The sequence below is a fragment of the Thalassophryne amazonica genome, chromosome 10, assembly GCF_902500255.1.
Source record: "Thalassophryne amazonica chromosome 10, fThaAma1.1, whole genome shotgun sequence".
In the NCBI taxonomy this organism is placed as follows: Eukaryota; Metazoa; Chordata; class Actinopteri; order Batrachoidiformes; family Batrachoididae; genus Thalassophryne; species Thalassophryne amazonica.
In genome coordinates this window covers 15,170,710-15,194,235 of record NC_047112.1, presented here as the reverse complement: position 1 = coordinate 15,194,235, position 23,526 = coordinate 15,170,710, and the positions used below count along the sequence as shown (strand labels likewise).

The window sequence follows — 23,526 nt, the reverse complement described above, 5'->3', positions numbered from 1 at the left end:
TGATTGATTGACTAATGAGGTCCATCATTGGCTCATGTTCTACCAGTTGATTGGTGTTGATTGATTAATTGACTAATGAGGTCCATCATTTACTCATGTGCTACCAGTTGGTCGGTGTTGATTGATTGACTAATGAGGTCCATCATTGGCTCATGTTCTACCAGTTGATCAGTGTTGATTGATTGATTGACTAATGAGGTCCATCATTGGCTCATGTTCTACCAGTTGATTGGTGTTGATTGATTAATTGACTAATGAGGTCCATCATTTACTCATGTGCTACCAGTTGGTCGGTGTTGATTGATTGACTAATGAGGTCCATCATTGGCTCATTTTGGCTCATGTTCTACCACTTGATCAGTGTTGATTGATTGACTGACTAATGAGGTCCATCATTGGCTCATGTTCTACCAGTTGATCGGTGTTGATTGACTGATTGACTAATGAGGTCCATCATTGGCTCATGTTCTACCAGTTGATCGGTGTTGATTGATTGATTGACTAATGAGGTCCATCATTTACTCATGTTCTACCAGTTGATCGGTGTTGATTGATTGACTAATGAGGTCCATCATTTACTCATGTGCTACCAGTTGGTCGGTGTTGATTGATTGACTAATGAGGTCCATCATTGGCTCATGTTCTACCACTTGATCAGTGTTGATTGATTGACTGACTAATGAGGTCCATCACTGGCTCATGTGCTATCAGTAGATCGGTGTTGATTGATTGATTGATTGACTGACTAATGAGGTCCATCATTGGCTCATGTTCTACTAGTTGATCGGTGTTGATTGGTTGATTGACTGACTAATGAGGTCCATCACTGGCTCATGTGCTACCAGTTGATCGGTATTGATGTTTTGAGCTGTTGGATACACTTTGTGTCCTGCCTGAACTAACACGGTGCTTGTTTGTGGTAATGTTCTATATGTCATTCTTGCCAAATAAACAGCAAGTAAATAATGAGTGTTGTATCCATCACTTTGACAGCAAGTCAATCCATGTAGTGGAACTACAGATCCTCACCCCCTCCAAAGAAGACCGTTTGTTTCATGACTTACAATGCAAAGGCTAATCAATATGTTTGTGAACTGCATTCTAAAGGCTGAAAACATCAATGAGGAGCACTATGTCAGTTTCCTGAGCTGTTGCTTCACAACACTATTAAGACCAAATACAGAGGAAAGCCAATAAAGTGGGTGTTCTTTCATTAGGACAATGCCCCAGCTCAGTAGTACGTCAGCTTACTGAGGTAGTCATAGGAGGCTACCAGATCAAACGCTCAGGAAAGCCATAAAAATTGGGATTTCCTTCATGAGGACATTAGGGCAATGCCCCAGATCAGCATGCCCAGATTGCAAATTTACTCCAGAAAGTTAAAGGTTTAACCAGCTGTTCAAGTTAGTTCAGGCACAAGCGCCTGTTACATTCATCCAATTTGTCTGTTTTAAGGAGGTCTGCCAGTATTTACGCATGCATTATCCAAGAACTGAGATAAAACTGACAGAATGAGGTCTCTGATTTGTTCTCACTCTTGTCCAAGCGGGTTACTCAGTGGGATAAGGAGGTGGGCTACCACTATGCAGACCTGGGTTCAATTCCCAGGCACATGTTACACACATTTCATCTGCACTGTCTCAGTCCACCCAGCTGGGCATCAGACTGGCACCCCCTCCAGGGTGAGTCATAGACTCTCATCTAATTCCTGCTGCAGAATCCGGGGATAAGCCCCGGCACAGTGGGGCTGCAGGGCCTATACAGGACTGTACGAGCAATACAATCTATGAGTTATGTCTGTAACACGCAGTGTCTTTCTCGTTGAAGAATTACACGTCTTCAACGAGAAAGACACTTCCTGTGCAATATGGTGTTGTCAGCACACAGCTAATCAACACCCAAATTTCAACAAAGTTAATTAATTAAATCAGTAAGTAGGCAGCAGCCTGAATTTAGTAAATTAAGTTAGAAAAACAACCAATTGTCTTGCAAAGAAGCTCAACTAACTAACCCACAGGCAAACAGGTTTTCGGTACCACTTAAGGTACCCAAACAACAATCCAGCCTCAGCATACCATGGCCTACAAAAACATAATGATAGCCATCACACGGTAGTAGCTATAGCCCAGTAGGGGTCACAATTTTAAAAATGCTCCAATCGCAGTGAAATGTAGACCACATTGTTTGCCTGATCTTAAAGATTCCAAAAAGTATCATCTGGGCTGGACTGAATGGAGTTATGGAGCAAAAATGGTAAAAAGGTCCATTTCAGTTTGTACAGAGGTCAAAAGTTAAAGTTGGTCCAGTTTGTTTCTGTGTAGGCTCTCAGTTGTCCAGGTGGTTTCCATAGTGGAGAAGCTTCAAGCTTCTCCACTTGGTCCAGTTTGGTAAAAAGTGATACAAATTACTGGTTTGAATGCATGCAAGCAGCGGGGCTGATGCACACACTGCCCGCTCTACACACCACAATATAAACCTACAAGTAAATATAGTACACGTGTCTGTAATGGTGTTTTATGACAGTGTATGACATCATCATGACTTCATTTTGAAGTCATACATATAGATCAATCACAAATATTTTGTTGACCAGCACAAGAAAACTGGTGGTTTTTGGACCATGTTTTCCTTGATCTTTGACCAAAGTACTCCAAAATCGAATCACCTCGAGGTATGAGTCCAAGTAATAGTCCCACCAAGCTTGATCCATGTTGGCTTCTTGGTTGTTGAGATATACCAAAAAAGTGTGTTTTCCAACCAAGTTTTCCTTGAACTTTGACCAAACTACTCCAAAATCTAATCACCTCTATATATGTATCTAAGCAAAATCTTTGATTTATCTTGTCCACAGATACACATGTGAAAACAATACAGGATACTAATATTTGCACTATCTCTTATGCTTAGTAATTACTCAGCCATATGGAGTGTGCATCCAATGCATTCTAAGCGCTGCTTCTTCCTGGCATAATGTTAAAATATGGGTGTGGGGGGGGGGGGGGGGGGGGATAAGGGGGAATATTTCCTTAAATTTCTCATCACATACGTTACTGTACTGATCATATCATTATTTCCTGAAAAGCATAAAGTGAAGGAATTTCCAAGAGGGACTCAGAGTAGAGCCACTGCTTCTTCCAATCTAAAGGAGCCGGCTGAGGTAGTTTGGGCATCTGGTGAGGATGCCCCCTGGTCACCTTCCAAGTTCGGTCTTCCAGGCACATCCAACTGGGAGGAAGTTTAACTTCTGTATTGTTTACATGTTTCTCGCATCACTCGGAGTTTGAACACTGAACACGCAAGCTTCAGCATGGGAGGCAGGCGCTCTAACCAGGAGGCTAAAACCCATGGGCCCTGGTGTCTGTGGCCAGAGCCTCTTCTGGCACTGGGGAGTGAGGTTTACTTACTGACTACCATATGCACAGGGACTCCTGCTGGCCTCCGTCACAGAGGCACCAGGGACGATCAGTACATGCTGGAAGGATTATATTTCCCAGCTGGTCTGGGAACACCTAAGTAACCCCCAGGAAAAGTTGGCGGATTTGGCCAAGGATAGGGAAGTTTGGGATGAGCTGCTTGGTCTACTGCCACCGCAACCTGGACCCACATACGCGGCAGAAAATAAATGAATTTGTCAAACAGCTTGCAACAACAGTATGTTATGCAGTAATTGATCAGTGACATTATAATTTATTATTTTCTTCTTATTTTTCTTGTGTATGATACAGTTTAATCTGTTTATGTAAAACTATAAATAGCATTTCCTCTTTTTTTTTCATTTGCCTTGAATTTCCTTCTACTAGAGTGCAGTGGGCCCCAGACCCGGGGTCTAAAGCTGCACCCTTAACATTACTGGCTTTGTATCCGAGGGCTCTCTTCAAGATGGTGACCTTTCCTCTCCTCAAATACTGCCTTTGATCTCCTGCCCCACTTCTCAAGTCTGAGTAAGCGAAGCAGTGAGAGATCTTTTTCTTCTCCCAATGGACCAATTTACAATGATGCAGTTTCACTGGATTATTTTAGCCCATTGATGGTGTTGTTGCTGGGGTCCAGGATCAGAACTATCTGGTGGATGACACCGCTGATCTGGTGGATGACCCAGCTGAGTGCTGCTACAGAAGAGATGTCTCCCTGCAGCACTGGGAGAAGTATCACCACTACTTTCTTCATACGCCCTGGTGCCTAGGCGCTTTGTGGAGGTTTTAGCTGGGATTCATTTCTTTTGAAACATCCTCATACCAAGATCTCTCCTGGCAAACCCCTTCACAGTGGGACCGAGGACACTCGAGGCTCGTGTCCAGTAGGAACGCCAACCCACCATTTCCTCCTGACTGGACGGGGGCGTGGCCAGCGCTGGCTCGATTGTTTTTACGACAGTTCGTTGTTATTTCTGGCAAAAATTGAGAAGGCTGTGTTGCTGAAAATGTCGAGTCAAAAGTTATGACTTTGCTGTTTAACGAATACGAAACATAACGCAGCGACATGGTGAGTTTAATTTTTACTGGCTCTGAATATGATTATGATTCTGAATATGATTCTGGGGGCCGTTTGTTATTTCGCTTATATTAAGGCGAAGTGGCTAACTTAGCTTTAGCTAGCTAAGCTAACTAACGTTTAGTTTAACCTTTTTTTTAATGCTTTTTACACCGACCCAGTTTTTCATCTTATTGTTTATTAAATAAGACCTTTCACCAGTTATGTTGAGGATTAAACAAAAAGCCCAAACGCCTTCGTGTGAACTCGTACCTGGACTGAAGTTTCTTGGACTTTGGTCCTTTTATCCGCACATACTGATTATGAATTTAAAAAATAATAAGATTGGTAGTAGTGTGTTTTGGGGGCTGTTATGTCAAGCCAAAAAAAAATTGCAATAAATTATGTGGAATATTGGCATATATTTCTATCAAATAAATACCCAGCCCTTATTTATTTTTTTCTTCCGTTTTAGTTCTTGATTGTTTGTATAAGTCCTTAAGGTGTGTTTACACATAACCAAGATGCGTTACGAATGTCATTTTTCTGTCATTCGTGACACATTCCTGACATTCTTAACGTGACTTAACGCATCTGAATAGGTTTCTTAATAGTGCGTGTTGGTGCGTGATATTCTTGATATTCGTTGAGCATGTTTTTGCCTGTCAAAAAATCTTCCACGAACGTCACACACCACTCTCATTTCGTCTCATGTCGTGGAGGTCGCCACTGAGCGTATTGATCCGTCTTGATGAGTAGTGATCCTTAATAGAACATGACAACGTTCGTAGTGGTTCCTGTGATGGTTCTTGGAGCCCAAACTGTCACGCGTTATTACGAAGTGACACGGAAACTGTCAAATTTTGACACGACTTGTAATGTGGTGTCACATTTCACTGCGCGCCACAAACGAATCAGTTTTTTGTCACGTGCGCACAATTAAACTCGGCTCCAAATGTCGTTCCACAGTTCCTGCTGAAGCTCCTCAGGACACTCCTGCAGGTGTTCCACCTGCTGTTGTAACCGATGAGCGGGAGAACGAGTCTGAGCAACCAGAGGAGCGAGAGGAGACTCACGTGCTGCCCGACATCTCTGCACCTCCTCCAATCTGGCGGAGGAAGAAGCGTGCGCACAATTAAACCCTGCTGCACCGCATTCAGTTTGATTGGTGACACCAAGTCGGTTAAAAGTCTAATTTCAGTGCTCTTCAGCACGTTCCTGCAGGTGTTCCACCTGCTGCATGTGCCTGATGTTTGGGAAAATGCGCGAGATGAGACCCGCATGAAGCCACACATCTGGCTCTGTCCTCCTCCTCCTCTCTGCACCACTCCATGGCACAGAGCCCAACTACGCATGCAGTCACAAAGTTCTTCTGAAAAACTGGAGCGATCTGAATTCGGTTGGATGAATATGGGTGTGTGTGTGGAGACAATTCACCTCTTCCACAATGTGACAGAACTTAATGATGCGCTGTTACGCACAATAGCGCGCAACAACGTGGAACATTATTCTTGACCGTTCGTAATGGTTCCTGATAATTCTCCAGCAACACGTGCCATTAATCGTAACGTGTGGTAACAGGTTGCAGCAGTTCCTGAGGACACCTGACGCCTCTGCCCCGAATAATCACATTCGTGATCAGCGGCCAAGAATGTGTACTTCATGGCATTCGTGACTTGTCGTCGTTATGTGTAAACGCAGCATTAGACAGAAGGAGGTTGGACTCTGTGGACAGACAATGTTGAGTTTGTCAAGTATGGGTTGGAGTTACCCAATTTCACGTACAATTAAACTGATTCATATTCAGAGTACAGCTATGTTTTCAGAGATGTTAATGAAATATTTGGATTGTAATTGGTATGGTTTCAGCGGAGCAGTGTGTATTTGTGCACTACGTACGCATACTGCAATACTTCGCCACATTTTCTGTCGTTCTATTACTGTTTACTGCCTTTCTTTTTGATTTGTTCCTTTACTTCCTCATAAGCCTCCATTATGATTTCTGTCGCCAACGGGAAAAGTACATTGCTCTAGTTGCCATAGTGAATCAGCGGATCTGTGATTGATAGCGGGGTCTATTTGAGGAAGCCACATGCGGGTACTGATCCAGGATTGGTTTCACCTGGCTTGATGAATTTCTGTCTGGTCATCCTGGCTTGGTATTTGTGCAACCAATTAAGCCTGGACACTTCTGTTTTGGATTCATTGAACTCAGCTCAGTCATTTATCCTGGATGCCTGAGACCTGCTTTTGTGCAACAGGCCCCTGGTGTCAACATTTTTAAAATGGATTAGATAAACATTGGCAAAATGACTATAATGTATTGTAGACAGTATCAGATATGTGGAAGGGTTGGGTGTATAAATGCAGCTAACCATACCCCATGTGTGTATTGCTTTTTTTGGTGGGGGGGGGGGGTCATTACCATCTTAGTTTGTTGCAGTTTTGCCCAGATACTGATCAAGATCTGTCAGTCCTTTTGTAAAGACACCGTGTATCTCATTGAGATGTTTACCACACTTTTCCCTTGCTGCTGTATTAGGCCGGATCCATAGTGGCAGCGGGACTAGCGTTGGCAGCAGCTGGATTTGCAGGTGAGGAATTCAACTAACTTATTAACCACCAGGGACTACCTTTACACCTTTCATGAGTGAGTATCATGTGTTGAGAGCAGCAAAACCCAGGTTTGTACTGTAAATGAGAATATACTGTGATGAACATGACCTACTGGCTGGAACCTGTAGAAGTGGGTGATTATTTTCTGCAACTTTGAATATCTAGGTTATAGTGGATTTTTAAAAATTGGCAGTTTTCTGTACTCCTAGCAAAGCAGCAGTTTTGTGAGTGTGTTGACTCTTCATCTGGTTGAACTGCTCCATTTGTCTCAGGTCGTTATGTCATGCAGGCCATGAAGCAGATGGAGCCTCAGATGAAACAGGCCCTTCAGAGCTTCCCCAAGACGGTAAGAAGGAAGACATGCACCCACTCTCCATCAGTCCACATCACAGATTTGGCTTTTGAAGTGTTCCAGCTTGTGGTTTCAGTCAGCAGTCAGGGTTGTGTTCGTGCAGGCAGGTGGACTTCAGTCTTTTTACACCTGCAAACATTTTGCTGTCTGTATTGTTTCAGACTTTTGGAGGAGGGTATTATAAAGGTGGATTTGAACCAAAGATGACCAAGAGAGAAGCTGCTTTGGTTTTAGGTGTCAGGTGGGTGGATTTTGTCTCCATTTACAGGGCTGTAAAAACTCCGCGGATCCGCGGATTTCATCATGGGGAGGGGGGCGGGGGATGTTAGTGTTGTACTCTTTAATCGTGATCGTTGCTGAGTTTTAAAAATGTTTATCGCAAAGCGTTTTTTTTTTTTTTTTTTACAACATCATGCAAGTTTTATAAGTCCGCAGACACTGATCTGTGTGTTACAGATACAAATCAGTTTTCTCGGAACTGCAGAGTTTCAAGGAGAATAAATGCCACTCAAAACCTGGCTGTTACGACAGTTGTCGTAAAGCGGGACTGGTTGGTTGCTGCGGCGACGCTGTGTGGCTCCTGTGCGAAGCTTAGCTAAACGTAGCATGTGGACATCACAAAGTTTTAGAACTTTCAAGTTTTTAAAAGAAGAATTTTGCAGCATTTCTGTGTCACAGAGCGACATCAGAGCGAAGATGGCGAGAAAGACGGTTTGGAAAAAGTCTGATAAGGACAAGAATCCATGGAGTTGTTGCTGGCTTTGTGAACACACCTGAAAGATGAACAGGAAAAGCGAACTGGTAAGAATTTTTTTCTCTCTCTGGAAAATAAACATTGTGCTGTTCAAACAGGATTTCAGAAAAGATTATGTGCCTTTTTTTTCTTTCATTAATCTAGACTTTCTTTCACTGAAAAAAAGACATTGTGGCTTTGAATGAATTTAGGCTACATGAATTTACACAAGAATGTAAATTAGTTTTTATTAATGTAGACTTTTTTCATGGGAAAAAAAAGACATTGTGGCTTTACAGGAATTTACACAAGAATGTGTGGCTTTTTACTAGAAGGTAATTTATTGATATTTTACCCTGATTTTTAAAATATTCTACAAGCTTTAGCTGTGGTTTTTGAAATACTTTAACAGTCTTTTCAGTCTTCATGAATTTCATGTAGTTTAATTGTTCTGAGTTAATGCATAATTTGGTTTACAATTAAAAGGAAAATCATTCCAGGTCCTACTTCCACATCATATTCTGTTATTTCAACATGATCATTGACGGTTCAAATGAAAGGTTGAATCTAGGACCATTTTAAATATGCACTAATTTTGAGATTTGTTCTTCCAGATGTTGAAAATGTATCAGTAGATGAAAATTTTACTTGGTTTCTGGGGCCCCACAAGGCCCTAGACCCTGGCTCCTCGGGGGGGGCCATACCCCCTGCGAATTTTCCTCGGATTTCACAATCTCCATTTCACAGCCCTGCATTTAACACCACAAGCTGAGTTTCACCAAAGTCCAACAGCTTTGGTTTGGATGAGCGATGTTCAGTTGTGTTCAGCTGCGTCAACTGTCCAACAGACCCACATCGTTACCCGATGCAGCATGGGTCATTGTTATTTTCCTTCATCAACATACAAAGTGAATGACTGGAAACAAAATGAGGCAGTGATGAGCCAGAATTAGTCTCCCACACAGGTGCATCCTGCTGTTAACATGTTTTCCTCTCTTGCAGTCCCACAGCCAACAAGAATAAGATCAGAGAAGCGCACAGAAAACTGATGATCCTTAACCATCCAGACAGAGGCAAGTCAAAGCTTTACTCTTTACTTTTATGTTAACATTGGTAGTTGAACAGTCTTTAAATGATAAGAGGGTTTTTTTTAATATATAATTGTTGTCCAAGTGTTTATGCACCCCCGTTTTTTTGTTTTTTTTTTCAAAAACATTTGTTTCGGTACTTGACATTTTATTAAGAATTATTCTGGTGATACGTAATTGGCTCATTTGCATTTATTTCTGAACCTTTCTAGTTTTGAACCTGAAGTTCAGGAGTGAAAATAACACTGTGCAGAACTGTAATATGCACATGTTCATTTTTGAAATGTCTGCCAAGGACACATGATGTAATAGTTACACCCCATTTTGTATTTTTTGCCAGTTATTTGCCTGTGTGGGTGTGTAATAATCTTTTAGATGGCTCCACAACTGGATTAACAGAAATGGTTTGTGTGACCCGGCAGGTGGATCTCCGTATCTCGCAGCCAAGATAAATGAAGCAAAGGATCTGATGGACAGCCAATCAAAGAAATAGAGGTGCTGATGATTTACACTGCTGACCTTCATACACGCTGTCGCTATGATTAAAGACCCAGTCAGAAATAAATGTACATATTAAGTTGACTATTCATTAGCATGTACTGTATATACTGTATTATTTTTAATTTCTCAGGAATAATTGCTAAAGGTTCTCATTGCCACAGGAGTCTCAGATATTTAAATTTCATTTGAACTGCGACTTTTGTCCATTTTGACCCCTCTGATTTCTAAATGACAGCATGTAATGAATAACTCGTGTACATTAGTGCGACCCTCTGATTACACTCTGTATTTTTGGAAACTTTTACTCTGAAATAAAAAAAAAAAAATACATATTCAACGAGGTGGATACAGTTGTGATTTAGATCTACACAGATCAGTTTTATTTAAGAACTACTTGCATACAAAACATATTGCACATCAACCAACCAGAACAATCCTTAAAAAACAAAAACTGTTTACTTGACCCAACAAAAAAAATTTGGGATTTCACAACTCAGTAGTCCAAATTTTCATTTCGCTTAAGAAAATTTAGTGTCAAGAAAATGTTCTTTTTTGTGTGGTTTTCTTTTTTTTTTTTTTAAATACTGTACAAATCATTAAATAAATAAACCAAATAAATCTCTTTAGTGGAACAGTCAGGACCAGTTTCCAGTCAGGCTGAGGAAGAACCATGACATCCTTATGTGGGCTCAGTTTTCCTGAAACATCCAAATGATCACAAAGGATTTTTGCCATCGAAGTTTAAAAAAAAATCCAACATACACCGGCCCAGTGTTTCGATGGTTGAGATATTTCCAGAGAAACCTATCATTACATTTCTGTCCATCTCAAAATGGTTAACAAACCAGTTTCCATAATTAATTACAATTCTGCGTAACAGCAAAATGGTCTCAGTGCAAAGAAAAGGACTCCTCTCATCTTTCCTGGACACACCGTCGTATTTCCTCTTATGTCCAAAGTGGTTTTGCATATTGAGAAACAGAAAGCAACTAACCTCAACAAATACATAACTGACAAGAAAACACACACCTGATATAAAAAGATTTTCTTCAGAAACCTCGGCGTTTGCTCCAGCGCCACTGGGGAAGATTTAGCACGTGTGCTTCCACTGTAGCAGGCGACACACAGACAAGCGAAAAGGTTTTCAGAAAACATGTTCAATCCACTCTCAAGGCACAACAGCTGATGACGCATACGTCAAACATACTCTGGTTTCCCACAAACCCATTGGCACTACGGTACTGCTGACACAGAACATCAAAGACAAAAAAAAAACAAAAAAACCGTCTTTCTTTGAGTCCGAGCTGATGTTTTTGTGAAATCCTGAAAATGACAGCATCAATACTACAGCATGGGCTTGAGTGGTCTAACTGACAGGCGAGCAGACTGAAAAGTACAACACTGAAGATACAATTTCATCTGTTTGTCTTTGGCAAGCTCATATAGGAAGATCTATTGTTTAAATAAAAAAAAAGACAAGTTGTAATTTTAAGTCGGGCAGTGCGTGTGATTGTGAGAAGGCGGCGCTAAGGTGCAGACCAAAGAGTACGTACGGGACCAGGTTTCAAATATTTGTGTCATAAAAGGAACAGTGCTTGTGTTTTAAATGGCAAGAGGTGGAGCTTCAATCACCAACAAATAGATGAAACCATTTCCTTTTTAGGGGAGGGACTACGAAAGTCCATTAACAACAGCTTGCGGAGTAGACTCTTCTGTGTGGGAGGCTTTGGGTGGTTTGGAGGCACCGTCGTCCTCGTACTCGGCGACTTTGCCACTGGAGCGGTTGGGTGACACTGGAGGAGACTGGGGGCTGTGTTCAGCGATGGTGTCCACCTGATCCTGAAGACAGGCCACCAAATAAAGATACCATGAAAACCGGTCAACTGCAGGAAGGTTCAAGGACACCCCCCCCCCCCCCCCCCCCACAAAAAAAAAAAAAACACCCTGTAACACAAAATCTATTTTGTGGACTGCTTTGTTTTCAAGCAGCTCTGCCAAATAATTTAAAAACACTTTCTGCTGTCAAGACATCACTTTTCACATGTGCACGCTTTTTTTTTTAATCCAGTGTGCACGCTACAAGCAGAATTCAGTTCTGATCCCATTCTGACATTGACACAGATGATAAAAGCGAGTACCTGGACTGTAAAATGTGACATTACCCACTACAGGTACTGGTTTGTCATCAAGTAAAATGAAGTTGAGCAACTTTTCTAACTCTAGAGCGAAACAACAAACATAACAGTTTGCTTCTGCGAAGCTGCTGGTTTTGCTGCCCCCTTTGCATTTTCCACTGGAAGTTTATCATGTTTCTGAAAACCATCATCGAGAGTCGGTTTCCTGGTGCCCTCTTGTTTGTTGCTAGCAGGAACACCTGGATGAAAGCTCTGCAGTTGCTAGATCTGGAATGGAATTGATCGTTAAGCAGAATAACACTGCCTGTCTATCAGATGAGTGAGTGATGTCAATATCGTACCACAGACTGCCACAGTATCTGATCAGGCTCATCTCTATCTAGAAGCTGCACTAGCTGAATAAACCACATGAAATCAGTCGGACAGTACAGCAGCATTTTAGTGACATATTAAAACTAGTGCAAACCAATGTAGCTCTCCCAAAAAAGATTGAGCTCACAGTGCTGATGAACAAGAGTCCAAAGAGGATTTACAAACAGGTTGTGTAGAAGGAAGGAAGTTGTCAGCGTGTTTTATGGACTGACCATGTCCTTGTTTTTCCCGATGTCTTTGTTGGTCATCTGGCGACTCTGAGACTCTGCCCTGGAAATGTAGTCAGCCACGGTCACTGCAGAGACGCCACAGAAAATAAAACCATGTATCAACAGTTTATCAGCATGGGAAGACTTCCTAAATGGAGTAAATTCATTTTTTCCCCCCCTCAACATTCTACTCACAACACCCCATAATGACAACATGAAAGTCCTTTTTTTTTTTTTTTTTTTTTTTTGCAAATTTATTAAAAAGAAAACTAATAAATCAAACGTATATAAGTATTCACACCCTTTGCTAAATACTTTGATGTATCTTTGGCAGCAATTACAGCCTCAAGTCTTCTTGAATATGATGTCACAAGCTTGGTGCACCTATCATTGGACAGTTTTGCACATTCCTCTTTGCAGCACCTCTGAAGCTCCACCAGGTTCGATGGGGAGTGTCTGTGCACAGACATTTTCAGATCTCTCCAGAGATGTTCAATCAGATTCAGGTCTGAGCTCTGGCTGGGCCACTCAAGGACATTCACAGAGTCAGCTCAAGGAAGAGTCCTGGTGACGCTGCACTTCTTCCACTTATAGATGATGGAGGCCACTATGCTCACTGGGACCTTCAAAGCAGCAGAAATGTTTCTATACCCTTCCCCAGATTTGTGCCTTGTGACAATCCTGTCTTGGACATCTAGAGGCAATTCCTTTGACTTCATGCTTGGTTTGTGCTCTGACATGCACTGTCAACTGTGGGACGTTATATCAGGGCTGTGAAATAAAAATTGTGAAATCCGAGGAAAATTTGCAGGGGGTCTGGGGGCACAGCCCCCCTGGAGCCAGGATCTAGGGCCCGTAGGCCTCAAACCACATTCATTTTGTATCTAATGATACATTTTCAGCATCTCCTGGAAAAAAAAAATCTCAAAAGAAGTACATTTTTAAATGATCCTAGATTCAACCTTTCATTTGAACTGTCACTGATAATGTCGAAAAAAAAAACCAGAATATGTTACTGAAGTAGGACGTGGAATGATTCTCCTTTTAATTCTAAACCAAATTATGCATCAACTCAGAACAATTTAACTACATGAAATTCATGAAGACTGAAAAGACTTGAAGCATTTCAAAAACCACAGCTAAAGCTTGTAGAATATTTTGAAAATCATGGTGACATATCAATAACATACCTTATAGTAAAAAAAAAGTCTCAAATTCTTGTGTAAATCCATTCAAAGCCACAATGTCTTTTTTCCAATGAAAGAAAGTCTACATTCATTTTAAAAAGTCCCATAATCTTATATGAAATCCTGTTTGAACAGCACGTTTATTTTCCAGAGACAAAAAAAATCTTCCCATGTTTCCTGATGGCACAAGATGCAGTTTGCTTTTCCAGTTTCTTTTAGCTTTCGGATGTGTTAAATTCAATCCAGCGACAATTCCACGGATTCTTGTCCTTATTAAATTTTTTTCAAACAGTGTTTTTCGCCATCTTCCCTCTGTCCGATGTCGCTCCGTGACACAGACATGTCCTTTTAACTTCAGCATCTTGAAGCAGGCACACAGCGTCGCCATAGCAACCAACCAGTCCGCTTTACTACAACTGTCATAACAGCCACGCTTTGAGTGAGGCATTTTTCTCTGCGGAGTTAGGCGGATCCGCGGACACTGATCTGTATCTGTTATACAGATCAGTGTCCGGATTTATAAAACTTGCACGATGTTGTAAAAAAGGAACACTTTGCGATAGGCATTTTAAAAACTCAGTGATCATCACAGACTACAACACTAACACCACCCCCCTCCTCCCCATGATGAAATCTGCAGACTTCCTTGGATCCGGTGAGTTGTTGCGGGCCTGTTATTTGTAGACAGGGATGTGTCTTTCCAAATCATGTCCAATCAACTGAATTTACACCAGATGGACTCCAATTAAGCTGTAGAAACATCAAACATAATCAGTGGAAACAGGATGCACCTGAGCTCAATTTTGAGCTCCATGGAAAAAGCTGTGAATACTTGTGTACATGTGATTTCTTAGTTATATATATATATATATATATATTTTTTTTTGTTTGTTTTTTTTTTTGCAAAAAACTCAAAACATTAACTTTTTTCACATTGTCATGGAGTGTTGTGTGTAGAATTTTGAGGAAAAAATGAGTTTCACCCATTTTTGAATACAGCTGTAACAACAACAAAAAAAAGTGGAAAAAGTGCAGCACTGTGAATACTTTCTGGATGCACTATAAATTGTGTGTTGCACTCTCAAAAGTGCAGATTTAAGCATAAAACAGAGAAATTTCTCCTTCATGATGCTTTGCGTTTATTCCAAACTATCTTGCAGGGGCCAGTAAATCTGCAAGCACTAAGTGCCAATGGCTTACATGGATATGCTTTGGAGCATATGTACATGAATTCTGAAATAATGTGTAATAATGTCAATATCCTGTGACTGATTATTGTTGATTTAGGTTAGCATTAGAGCCTGATGGATAGGGCTTTGAGGGCCGATACAAACATTGGGGAGTTGAAATAAAACATACGGTGCCAATATTATACATAAAAAAGAGGGTTATTTAAGGATTGGCGTTTTACAGTTAAAACAAGCAACCAATATACCATGCTGAGTGTCGCGCCACTCAGCAATCACATGAAATGGACTTCTCTTCTATTTTAGCCCTGCCTAGCTGGCGGCATCATGACCATAGTGACCTGTCCCTTGGAGTTAATTTGACCAAGGCATGATGGGGGTCCCAGCCATGTTTCACAACACTAAACAATGGCACTGGAGTTCCCTCTGCTAGGCAAACTATGCAATGATAGTTTCCAACAGCTAAAGTGTTTTTCAGTGTTGTTTATTTAAAATACAAATTTTCATAATGCCAAAAAACACATTCCTTTGTGAAATTCTGATATATGGGTCAGGCTCCAGTTCTGAATGTGTGACAGAAGAAAACAGAGTCTGCAGATCAGACAAGACATGCCAAGTCTGAAATACTTTCACTGCCTTCCCAAATTATCCGGTTATTAAACTCTGACGTAACGCATCACGTGATAAATGTTTCTGGGTCCAAAGACCTGCAGATTTACAATTAAATTTACGTATGTATGATCCTTTTAAGGATCTACAGTTTAAGTTTAGTTTGTGTTTACAGTATGCGCAAACCTCGCTCACGCTGTTCTCCGCCTCCACCTCCGTTAACCGCATTCGTCTGTTTCTAAGGTAAGAACACTTGATAAAACTTTTTTCCTTTCACTTTATATATTTTATTATGCACAGGTAAAATATACGTCTATTTGTTAATAAAAAATTATTTATTACAATAAGCAGGACGTTAAAGTGCAAACTTCACTTTCCCCCCAAACGACATGAACAGGAAACGATCGCAGCTCGCAGCAACTCCCACTGAAAATAACGGAGAAACGACCTGAGCTTCTGGCATTTTTACTCGTACATAAAACAAATGCAATAACAACGTCTAAAAACCCAGTTAATATATCCAGGAGAGTTTTTGGCACAATATACAGAGAGTTTTATGTTGCGATGTCAATGCTGTTGTGCTTGTGCAACGGTTTAAGTGCAGCCTGATCAGAGCGTCTCAATGCAGTTCTCAATGTTAATGAAAGCGCGCCTTTTTTTTGTTTGGAGCCGGAAGCTGAAAATCACATGATGCGTTACATCACACTTAACAAGCAGATAGTTGTAGAATGGCCATTTGTTAAAGGACCCTCTACAAAAAACTGGCACAGCAGGACAGAAAAGTTAGCATGGGTCACATTTCCTATGACACGAAATGACTCCATCATTGGTGTAAACAACAATGTGAAAACAAACAACCTAAAGGTTTGTTATTAGTGAAGGGATAGTGCAAGTTAAAGAACAACAAAAACAACACAGATGCAGACTTTGTTTGCACGCCAAACTGGTTTAGGCTAGTTTTCTGATGGCACTCAGCTGTCAGACAGTTAAACTGATGCCAAAACATTTATATGTGCAGTTGGTGGCACAAACCCAAACTGTGCGTTGTATGTTTAAGATATTAGTAGCACTGACATGGGGACAACACCAGCAGTCACCATGGTTACCTGGCTGCCTCTCCTCAGGTGGGCGAATGCGACGACGTCGACTACGGTTACGACGCTGAGGTTTAGCTTCTGGGTCATCTAGGGGTTTTGTGATGTCACAAAGAAAAGGATGGGGACTTAAACCAAATGCCAGAGTTTGATCTGCACTGCTTTTGTTTGTACAGGAACAGAGATAAAGCACTTCCGCTCAGAGTGAACAACACCGTCAACATGATGCTTTCCTTACCGAGGCAACACAAAAACCTCTAGCTTTACAGTGTGCGTGCACGTGTGCTGCTCTTGTCTTTGGTTTCACTGTGAGCACTGAATCTTTCCTACCTATTCCATTTTCGCTCATTGAAGCATTATCCGATTCACTCATGCCATCCATCAGGGTCGTGTCCTCATCCGTTCTGCGACGCCGCGATCTTCGGCGGCGGTTAGCAGGCGTAGCGGACTCACTGGCATCCGTGTCAGCTGTCTGGTCTGTTTCAGTGTTCGTCTCCAGAGAGCCGTAGGCATTGTTGTCCTCATGGTCCCGAGGCCCTGCTGTAGAGTTAGCGTTATTGTCACGGCTAAATCATTGCAATAGAAGTCACTAGAGGCATCTTCCGGGTAAGCTCATAAAATCATCACCAGATTGGAAAACAGCAGTTCTGTTGTGGTTATGGTGACGGGATTCAGTGAGTCAGTAGTGTCTATGGATCCTAAGTCTCAGATTCAGTTCCTGAAAGAATCATTAAGTTTTCATGTTCTTGTTAAATATACTTTTTTTTTTCTGAAAGCGCATTTCAGATTAGAAAGAAGTTTGATTTGAGGGTTGACATTAGAACTTAAAGTGCTAAAGTCAGTCCTGTCACAATACCCACAGCCTAAATTTAAAAAGATATTATCTGACAAGTTTCTCTTCACTGTGATCCATTTTTAACTGTTATTTCTTGGTTCATGTGCATCAACAAAAGTGATATTTTTGCTGACCGGGCACTGGGCCAGTAATTATCGAAGATGGGTACATTCTTTGAACAGTTGGTCAGTACATGAAGTTTCCCTGCTGGTTGCTGAAATGAGCACTTGCTTCAGCTTCTGTTAAACAAAAAATGTTTGGGTGAAGCATGAAGCCTGTTATGTGTTTTGTGGTTCCACAAAAATGCCAACACAAGACACGGGTCTGTGTCACTCAAGACCAACAGTAGAGACTTTTACCAGAACTGGTGGTGTATCCTCCTCTGGCTCCTCTGCCCCGTCCTCCTCGTCCTCTGGTGGGTCCTGGTCTCCTGCGGCTGTCCCTCGGTGGGCGTGGACCTCTTTCCCTCTCCCTGTATGTCAGCCAGTATAGTCGTCAATTACATTCTCACACTTAAGCAGACTAAATGTTTGACATGAACACAATTAGCATCAACAGCACACTGTAAATATATCAAATTACACAACTCGCCTGTCATTGTCCTCTCCAGCCAGAGACCAGTCACTGAGCTCGTCCCTGCGCTCTGAATCTGTCTCAGAGGCGTTGGACTGCTCTGAGTTGGTGCCTGTTAAAACCAAGCAGACTTGTAAACAAACACACAACCACACAGCTTGTGCATGACGAGGCTGCACAATATTTTCACTACATGACTTGAATGGCTCCACTGAGAAAGAATGAATCATTTTAGGGCAATAAATCATATCAAGAATATGTGGGAACAACATCTGCACAGAAAATAAAGCTGGAAAAAAAAGAGACTTGTAAGTGTTTTTGGACATCCTTTCAGCAACATTTACACTGCGTCCCAATGAGGGGATGACGTTGGAGGGGCAGGGTCTTCAGCGGAAATTCAAAAAAATTAAATGAAGTGTTGAGACTGAAAAAGTTTAAACCACACCACGGAGCAAGAGAAATTAAATTTGGAACAGAAGTAATTACAAGCATTAAGAGGATGGAGTGAGGACTGGTTTTGGTCAGTGGTTAGAAGACAATCATTTACTATAACTTGACTTCTCCTCAGTCCATCGACAACATTAATAATCACCTCGAGTCTAAATTTAATGATCGCTAAATAGTAATTGCTAAAAGACTTGTTTTGGGGAGAATGGGGGCTCCTCCCACCCATCAAGCATCTTGTAGTAGGAAACCAGCCTTGCAACTTCAGGGATGCTGACCCTTTGAATGAAAGTCTCAGGTCTCATGAAAAACACAAAGTGCTTTGCACCACTACATCAACACAGACACACCCCCCTGTCAAGGCACCGGTGAGCTAGCGGCTAAAACAAGCCAACAAAGGCTTTATTTCTTACATGTTCATAGTCACGGCAGAGCCAGCAGAAAAGCAAAGAAGAAAGGGGGGGGGGGCTAAATCGCTGTCGGAGTAAGAGGAAAGGAACGGGTGAGTGAATGAGACAACGGGTCAACCTTGGTCAGTCTTTCTTGGAATACTGAGAACTGAAAGATAAAGAAATGTGCAAAACAGATGCAGAAATGACGTGAAATGCCCAGATGTGATCACATCTGGGCAGCAATAAACCGCTGACATTTGCGGATTAAAACACCGTGCTGCACGCACACACGAAGGTTCAAATTCCCACAGACTCTCTAAGTAAAACATATTTAAAACAAAACTAATGTAACCAAATGTAAAGTCCACACCATCAATGAAGCCCCCACACACGCATCATGCACACGATCGCCAGCTGGACAACATGTCCAGGTCCAAAATAAGTCCTCACGCATGCTTCCCGTGTGACATCGCAGCCAGAAAATAATGTCAGACAACAGTGCTGTCTTCAGCTCAAGTTCTGTCACGATTGTGGCATGTTATCTCCTAAAAATAATGTATTCTGACTTTTTTCCAATCTAAAAAAATACATCTGCGTGTCCAGGCACTCTGTAAAAACAGCGTGGTGGAGACAGTCCATCATGTTCACAGCAGCAGTAAACCAGCATCCTGTGACACAAACAGCAGCATCACCACACTTTAGGTTCCAAAATCCAACAGATTCTGAAAAAGTTAAGAGTTTTGGGGTGAAGTGTGTCATCTCCTCTGTAAATCCTAGCCATCACTTTCAAATAAAGGCTCCGAAGCTTCGTTATTGGACATAACCGCATTCGCTTTGCTCTGTCAGCCATCAGGATGCTTTTGTTTTCCTAATATGTACAGTAGTGTTCAGAATAATAGTAGTGCTATGTGACTAAAAAGATTAATCCAGGTTTTGAGTATATTTCTTATTGTTACATGGGAAACAAGGTACCAGTAGATTCAGTAGATTCTCACAAATCCAATAAGACCAAGCATTCATGATATGCACACTCTTAAGGCTATGAAATTGGGCTATTAGTAAAAAAAAAAAAAAGTAGAAAAGGGGGTGTTCACAATAATAGTAGCATCTGCTGTTGATGCTACAAACTCAAAACTATTATGTTCAAACTGCTTTTTTAGCAATCCTTTCATCAGGATACAACTAGTAAGAGTATCCTTTTACTCTCATCAGTCCACAAAATATTCCTCCATTTCTCTTTAGGCCAGTTGATGTGTTCTTTGGCAAATTGTAACCTTTTCTTTTATTTAACAGAGGGACTTTGCGGGGGATTCTTGCAAATAAATTAGCTTCACACAGGCATCTTCTAACTGTCACAGCACTTACAGGTAACTCCAGACTGTCTTTGATCATCCTGGAGCCGATCAATGGGTGAGCCTTTGCCATTCTGGTTATTCTTCTATCCATTTTGATGGTTGTTTTCTGTTTTCTTCCACGCATCTCTGTTTTTTTGTCCATTTTAAAGCATTGGAGATCATTGTAGATGAACAGCCTATAATTTTTTGCACCTGCGTATAGGTTTTCCCCTCTCCAATCAACTTTTTAATCAAACTACGCTGTTCTTCTGAACAATGTCTTGAACGTCCCATTTTCCTCAGGCTTTCAAAGAGAAAAGCATGTTCAACAGGTGCTGGCTTCATCCTTAAATAGGGGACACCTGATTCACACCTGTTTGTTCCACAAAACTGAAACTCACTGACTGAATGCCACACTACTATTATTGTGAACACCCCCTTTTCTACTGTTTTTTTTTTTTTTTTTTACTAATAGCCCAATTTCATAGCCTTAAGAGTATGCATATCATGAAAGCTTGGTCTTGTTGGATTTGTGAGAATCTACTGAATCTACTGGTACCTTGTTTCCCATGTAACAATAAGAAATATACTCAAAACCTGGATTAGTCTTTTTAGTCACATAGCACTACTATTATTCTGAACACTACTGTACATGACACGCCGAGAACTGCAGAGTAAGATGTTTTCTGGACACACAGTCACCTTGGCTCAATGATAACTTGCGTGACCTCAAGCATAAGGCTAGAAGTCTAGAACAGAAATGGCGTAGGTCAAAATTAGAAGTATTCCACCTCTCATGGTGTGATGCTATCTTAAGACTATAAGCATGGACTACTGGCTACAAAGCAGACTTATTACTCCGATATGATCAACAAAAACAAGCATAACTCAAAGTTCTTGTTCAACACAATGGCAACACTTATACACAGACTTAACCACCTGTAAGTCACTCTCCTTTTAGAGCACAAGAGTTCTTGGATTATTTCGAGAAGAAACTAGACAACATTAGGTTAAATATAATAATATAATATAATATTAACATAATATATAAATTAAAAATTATATAAATTAATATAATAATATCCCAGCATGCTTTAACCCAGCCACTACACCCTGCTATTGAGGTGGGTGCCATTACTTAAGTATTACCGAGATTTAAAGAATTTGATAGTATCTCACTAGCCATGCTGACAAAACTCATAACCTCTACAAAAAGCACAACCTGCTTATTTGATCCCATACCAACAACACTGTTTTGTCAATTGTGTCGGTAGCATGGCCCAAGCAGAGGGTCACCCCTTTGAGTCTGGTCTGCTTGAGGTTTCTTCCTGAAGTCATCAGAGGGAGGTTTTCCTTACCACTGTCACCTGTGTGCTTGCTCTGGGGCCTGGTAAGGTTCAATTTTCAATTTAATCATCTTAAAATGGCATTACCCTGACCTCTAGTAATACTGTGAGAAATCTTGGAGTCATTTTTGATCAGGATATGTCATTCAATGCGCATATTAAACAAATATGTAGGACTGCTTTTTTGCATTTGCGCAATATCTCTAAAATTAGAAAGGTCTTGTCTCAGAGTGATGCTGAAAAACTAATTCATGCATTTATTTCCTCTAGGCTGGACTATTGTACTTCATTATTATCAGGTTGTCCTAAAAGTTCCCTGAAAAGCCTTCAGTTAATTCAAAATGCTGCAGCTAGAGTACTGACAGGGACTAGAAGGAGAGAGCATATCTCACCCATATTGGCCTCTCTTCATTGGCTTCCTGTTAATTCTAGAATAGAATTTAAAATTCTTCTTCTTACTTATAAGGTTTTGAATAATCAGGTCCCATCTTATCTTAGGGACCTCATAGTACCATATCACCCCAATAGAGCGCTTCGCTCTCAGACTGCAGGCTTACTTGTAGTTCCTAGAGTTTGTAAGAGTAGAATGGGAGGCAGAGCCTTCAGCTTTCAGGCTCCTCTCCTCTGGAACCAGCTCCCAATTCGGGTCAGGGAGACAGACACCCTCTCTACTTTTAAGATTAGGCTTAAAACTTTCCTTTTTGCTAAAGCATATAGTTAGGGCTGGATCAGGTGACCCCTGAACCATCCCTTAGTTATGCTGCTATAGACTTAGACTGCTGGGGGGTTCCCATGATGCACTGAGTGTTTCTTTCTCTTTTTGCTCTGTATGCACCACTCTGCATTTAATCATTAGTGATTGATCTCTGCTCCCCTCCATAGCATGTCTTTTTCCTGGTTCTCTCCCTCAGCCCCAACCAGTCCCAGCAGAAGACTGCCCCTCCCTGAGCCTGGTTCTGCTGGAGGTTTCCTGTTAAAAGGGAGATTTCCTTCCCACTGTCGCCAAGTGCTTGCTCACAGGGGGTAGTTTTGACAGTTGGGGTTTTTCCGTAATTATTGTATGGCTTTGCCTTACAATATGAAGCGCCTTGGGGCAACTGTTTGTTGTGATTTGGCGCTATATAAATAAAATTGATTTGATTTTGATTTAAAATGCGCCAAATCACAACAAAAGCCGTCTCAAGGCATCCTTTAAATTATCTTCACAATTACACATTTAATACAGTTCAGGTTATATGATTGGTTGATTTTTCTGTCCACTCATAACTAGGAGTGCATTTGTTTTTTTCCTCTTTCCCTTTTTGTGACAACCAATCACAGCTCTAAGAGGACCTTGCAACACTGTCAACCCCACCTCCTCACAAAGATAAAGGTTTCTGTCTACTACTTGCATAGAGTTGCTCTCAGAAACGTCCTAGATCACTTTTAGGCTAAGATTCCTTGTTAGGAATTTTTTGGTTAAGTTGGGAGCTCTCTGAGATTCTTTGTGACTATGGACCCTGGATGTTACTTGTAAATGTCAGGTACCCACCATAGCCGGTGCTGTAGCCGTGGCCTCTGTGTCCTCGGCCCCGGCTGTTGTAAGAGCGACTGCCATGGAAGGAGGATGAGGACGTGTTGCTGCTATTGTCTGTATTGTGCCCTCCTCCTCTTTCTTGCCGCTCTCTCTCCCTGTCGGCTGGTCGGTGACCCTGGGTGAGCTGACGCAACTGTTCATCAATCTGCATCCGCTCCAGGCGGAGCTGCTCAACCTCCTACCCGGCAAGAAGAAACGAGGGCAAGGAAGAACAAATAATGACATGGAACAAAAAGCAGGATAAAAAAAAAACAAGTCATAGCTGAACTTGAAACTAGTCTGAGATTTTTCTTTCTTTCTTTCCTTGATGCACGACGTGCAGCATACTCATGATACACACATCTATGCGACATCCCATTTGCCTTGTGCTGCTTATTCTGAGTCTTGCTAGGCTGCTTCCCTGTGCATAATCCACAACCTGCCTCAGCTCTTCCTCTAGCTGCCGGCTCGCCATAAGAAGCTCTTTCATGTCC

At 41.4% G+C, this 23,526-nt stretch overlaps 2 protein-coding genes across 3 annotated transcripts in view; one reads left to right on the top strand and one right to left on the bottom strand.

The window, feature by feature from the left end:
* Positions 1-4,376: 4,376 nt before the first annotated feature.
* Positions 4,377-9,780, top strand: dnajc19 (DnaJ (Hsp40) homolog, subfamily C, member 19). The gene is made up of 6 exons (XM_034179469.1): positions 4,377-4,482; positions 7,013-7,064; positions 7,359-7,432; positions 7,600-7,679; positions 9,174-9,244; positions 9,682-9,780. Exons 1-6 carry the CDS (start codon positions 4,480-4,482, stop codon positions 9,750-9,752), a joined length of 351 nt encoding a protein of 116 aa, XP_034035360.1. The 5' UTR covers positions 4,377-4,479; the 3' UTR covers positions 9,753-9,780.
* Positions 9,781-10,111: 331 nt separating this feature from the next.
* The window catches only part of fxr1 (fragile X mental retardation, autosomal homolog 1), a 34,765-nt gene continuing 21,350 nt past the window's right edge, over positions 10,112-23,526 (bottom strand). Inside the window, exons 12-18 of one of the 2 annotated variants that reach the window (XM_034179467.1) lie at positions 23,009-23,231; positions 17,980-18,073; positions 17,748-17,860; positions 16,884-17,093; positions 16,566-16,643; positions 12,480-12,562; positions 10,112-11,599 (exon numbers count right to left, since the gene is read on the bottom strand). In XM_034179467.1, the coding sequence (XP_034035358.1) occupies positions 11,432-11,599; positions 12,480-12,562; positions 16,566-16,643; positions 16,884-17,093; positions 17,748-17,860; positions 17,980-18,073; positions 23,009-23,231 (969 nt within the window). In that variant the 3' untranslated portion in view covers positions 10,112-11,431. The remainder of the gene's footprint in view (positions 11,600-12,479; positions 12,563-16,565; positions 16,644-16,883; positions 17,094-17,747; positions 17,861-17,979; positions 18,074-23,008; positions 23,232-23,526) is intronic. The other variant, XM_034179468.1, reaches the window with a different exon arrangement.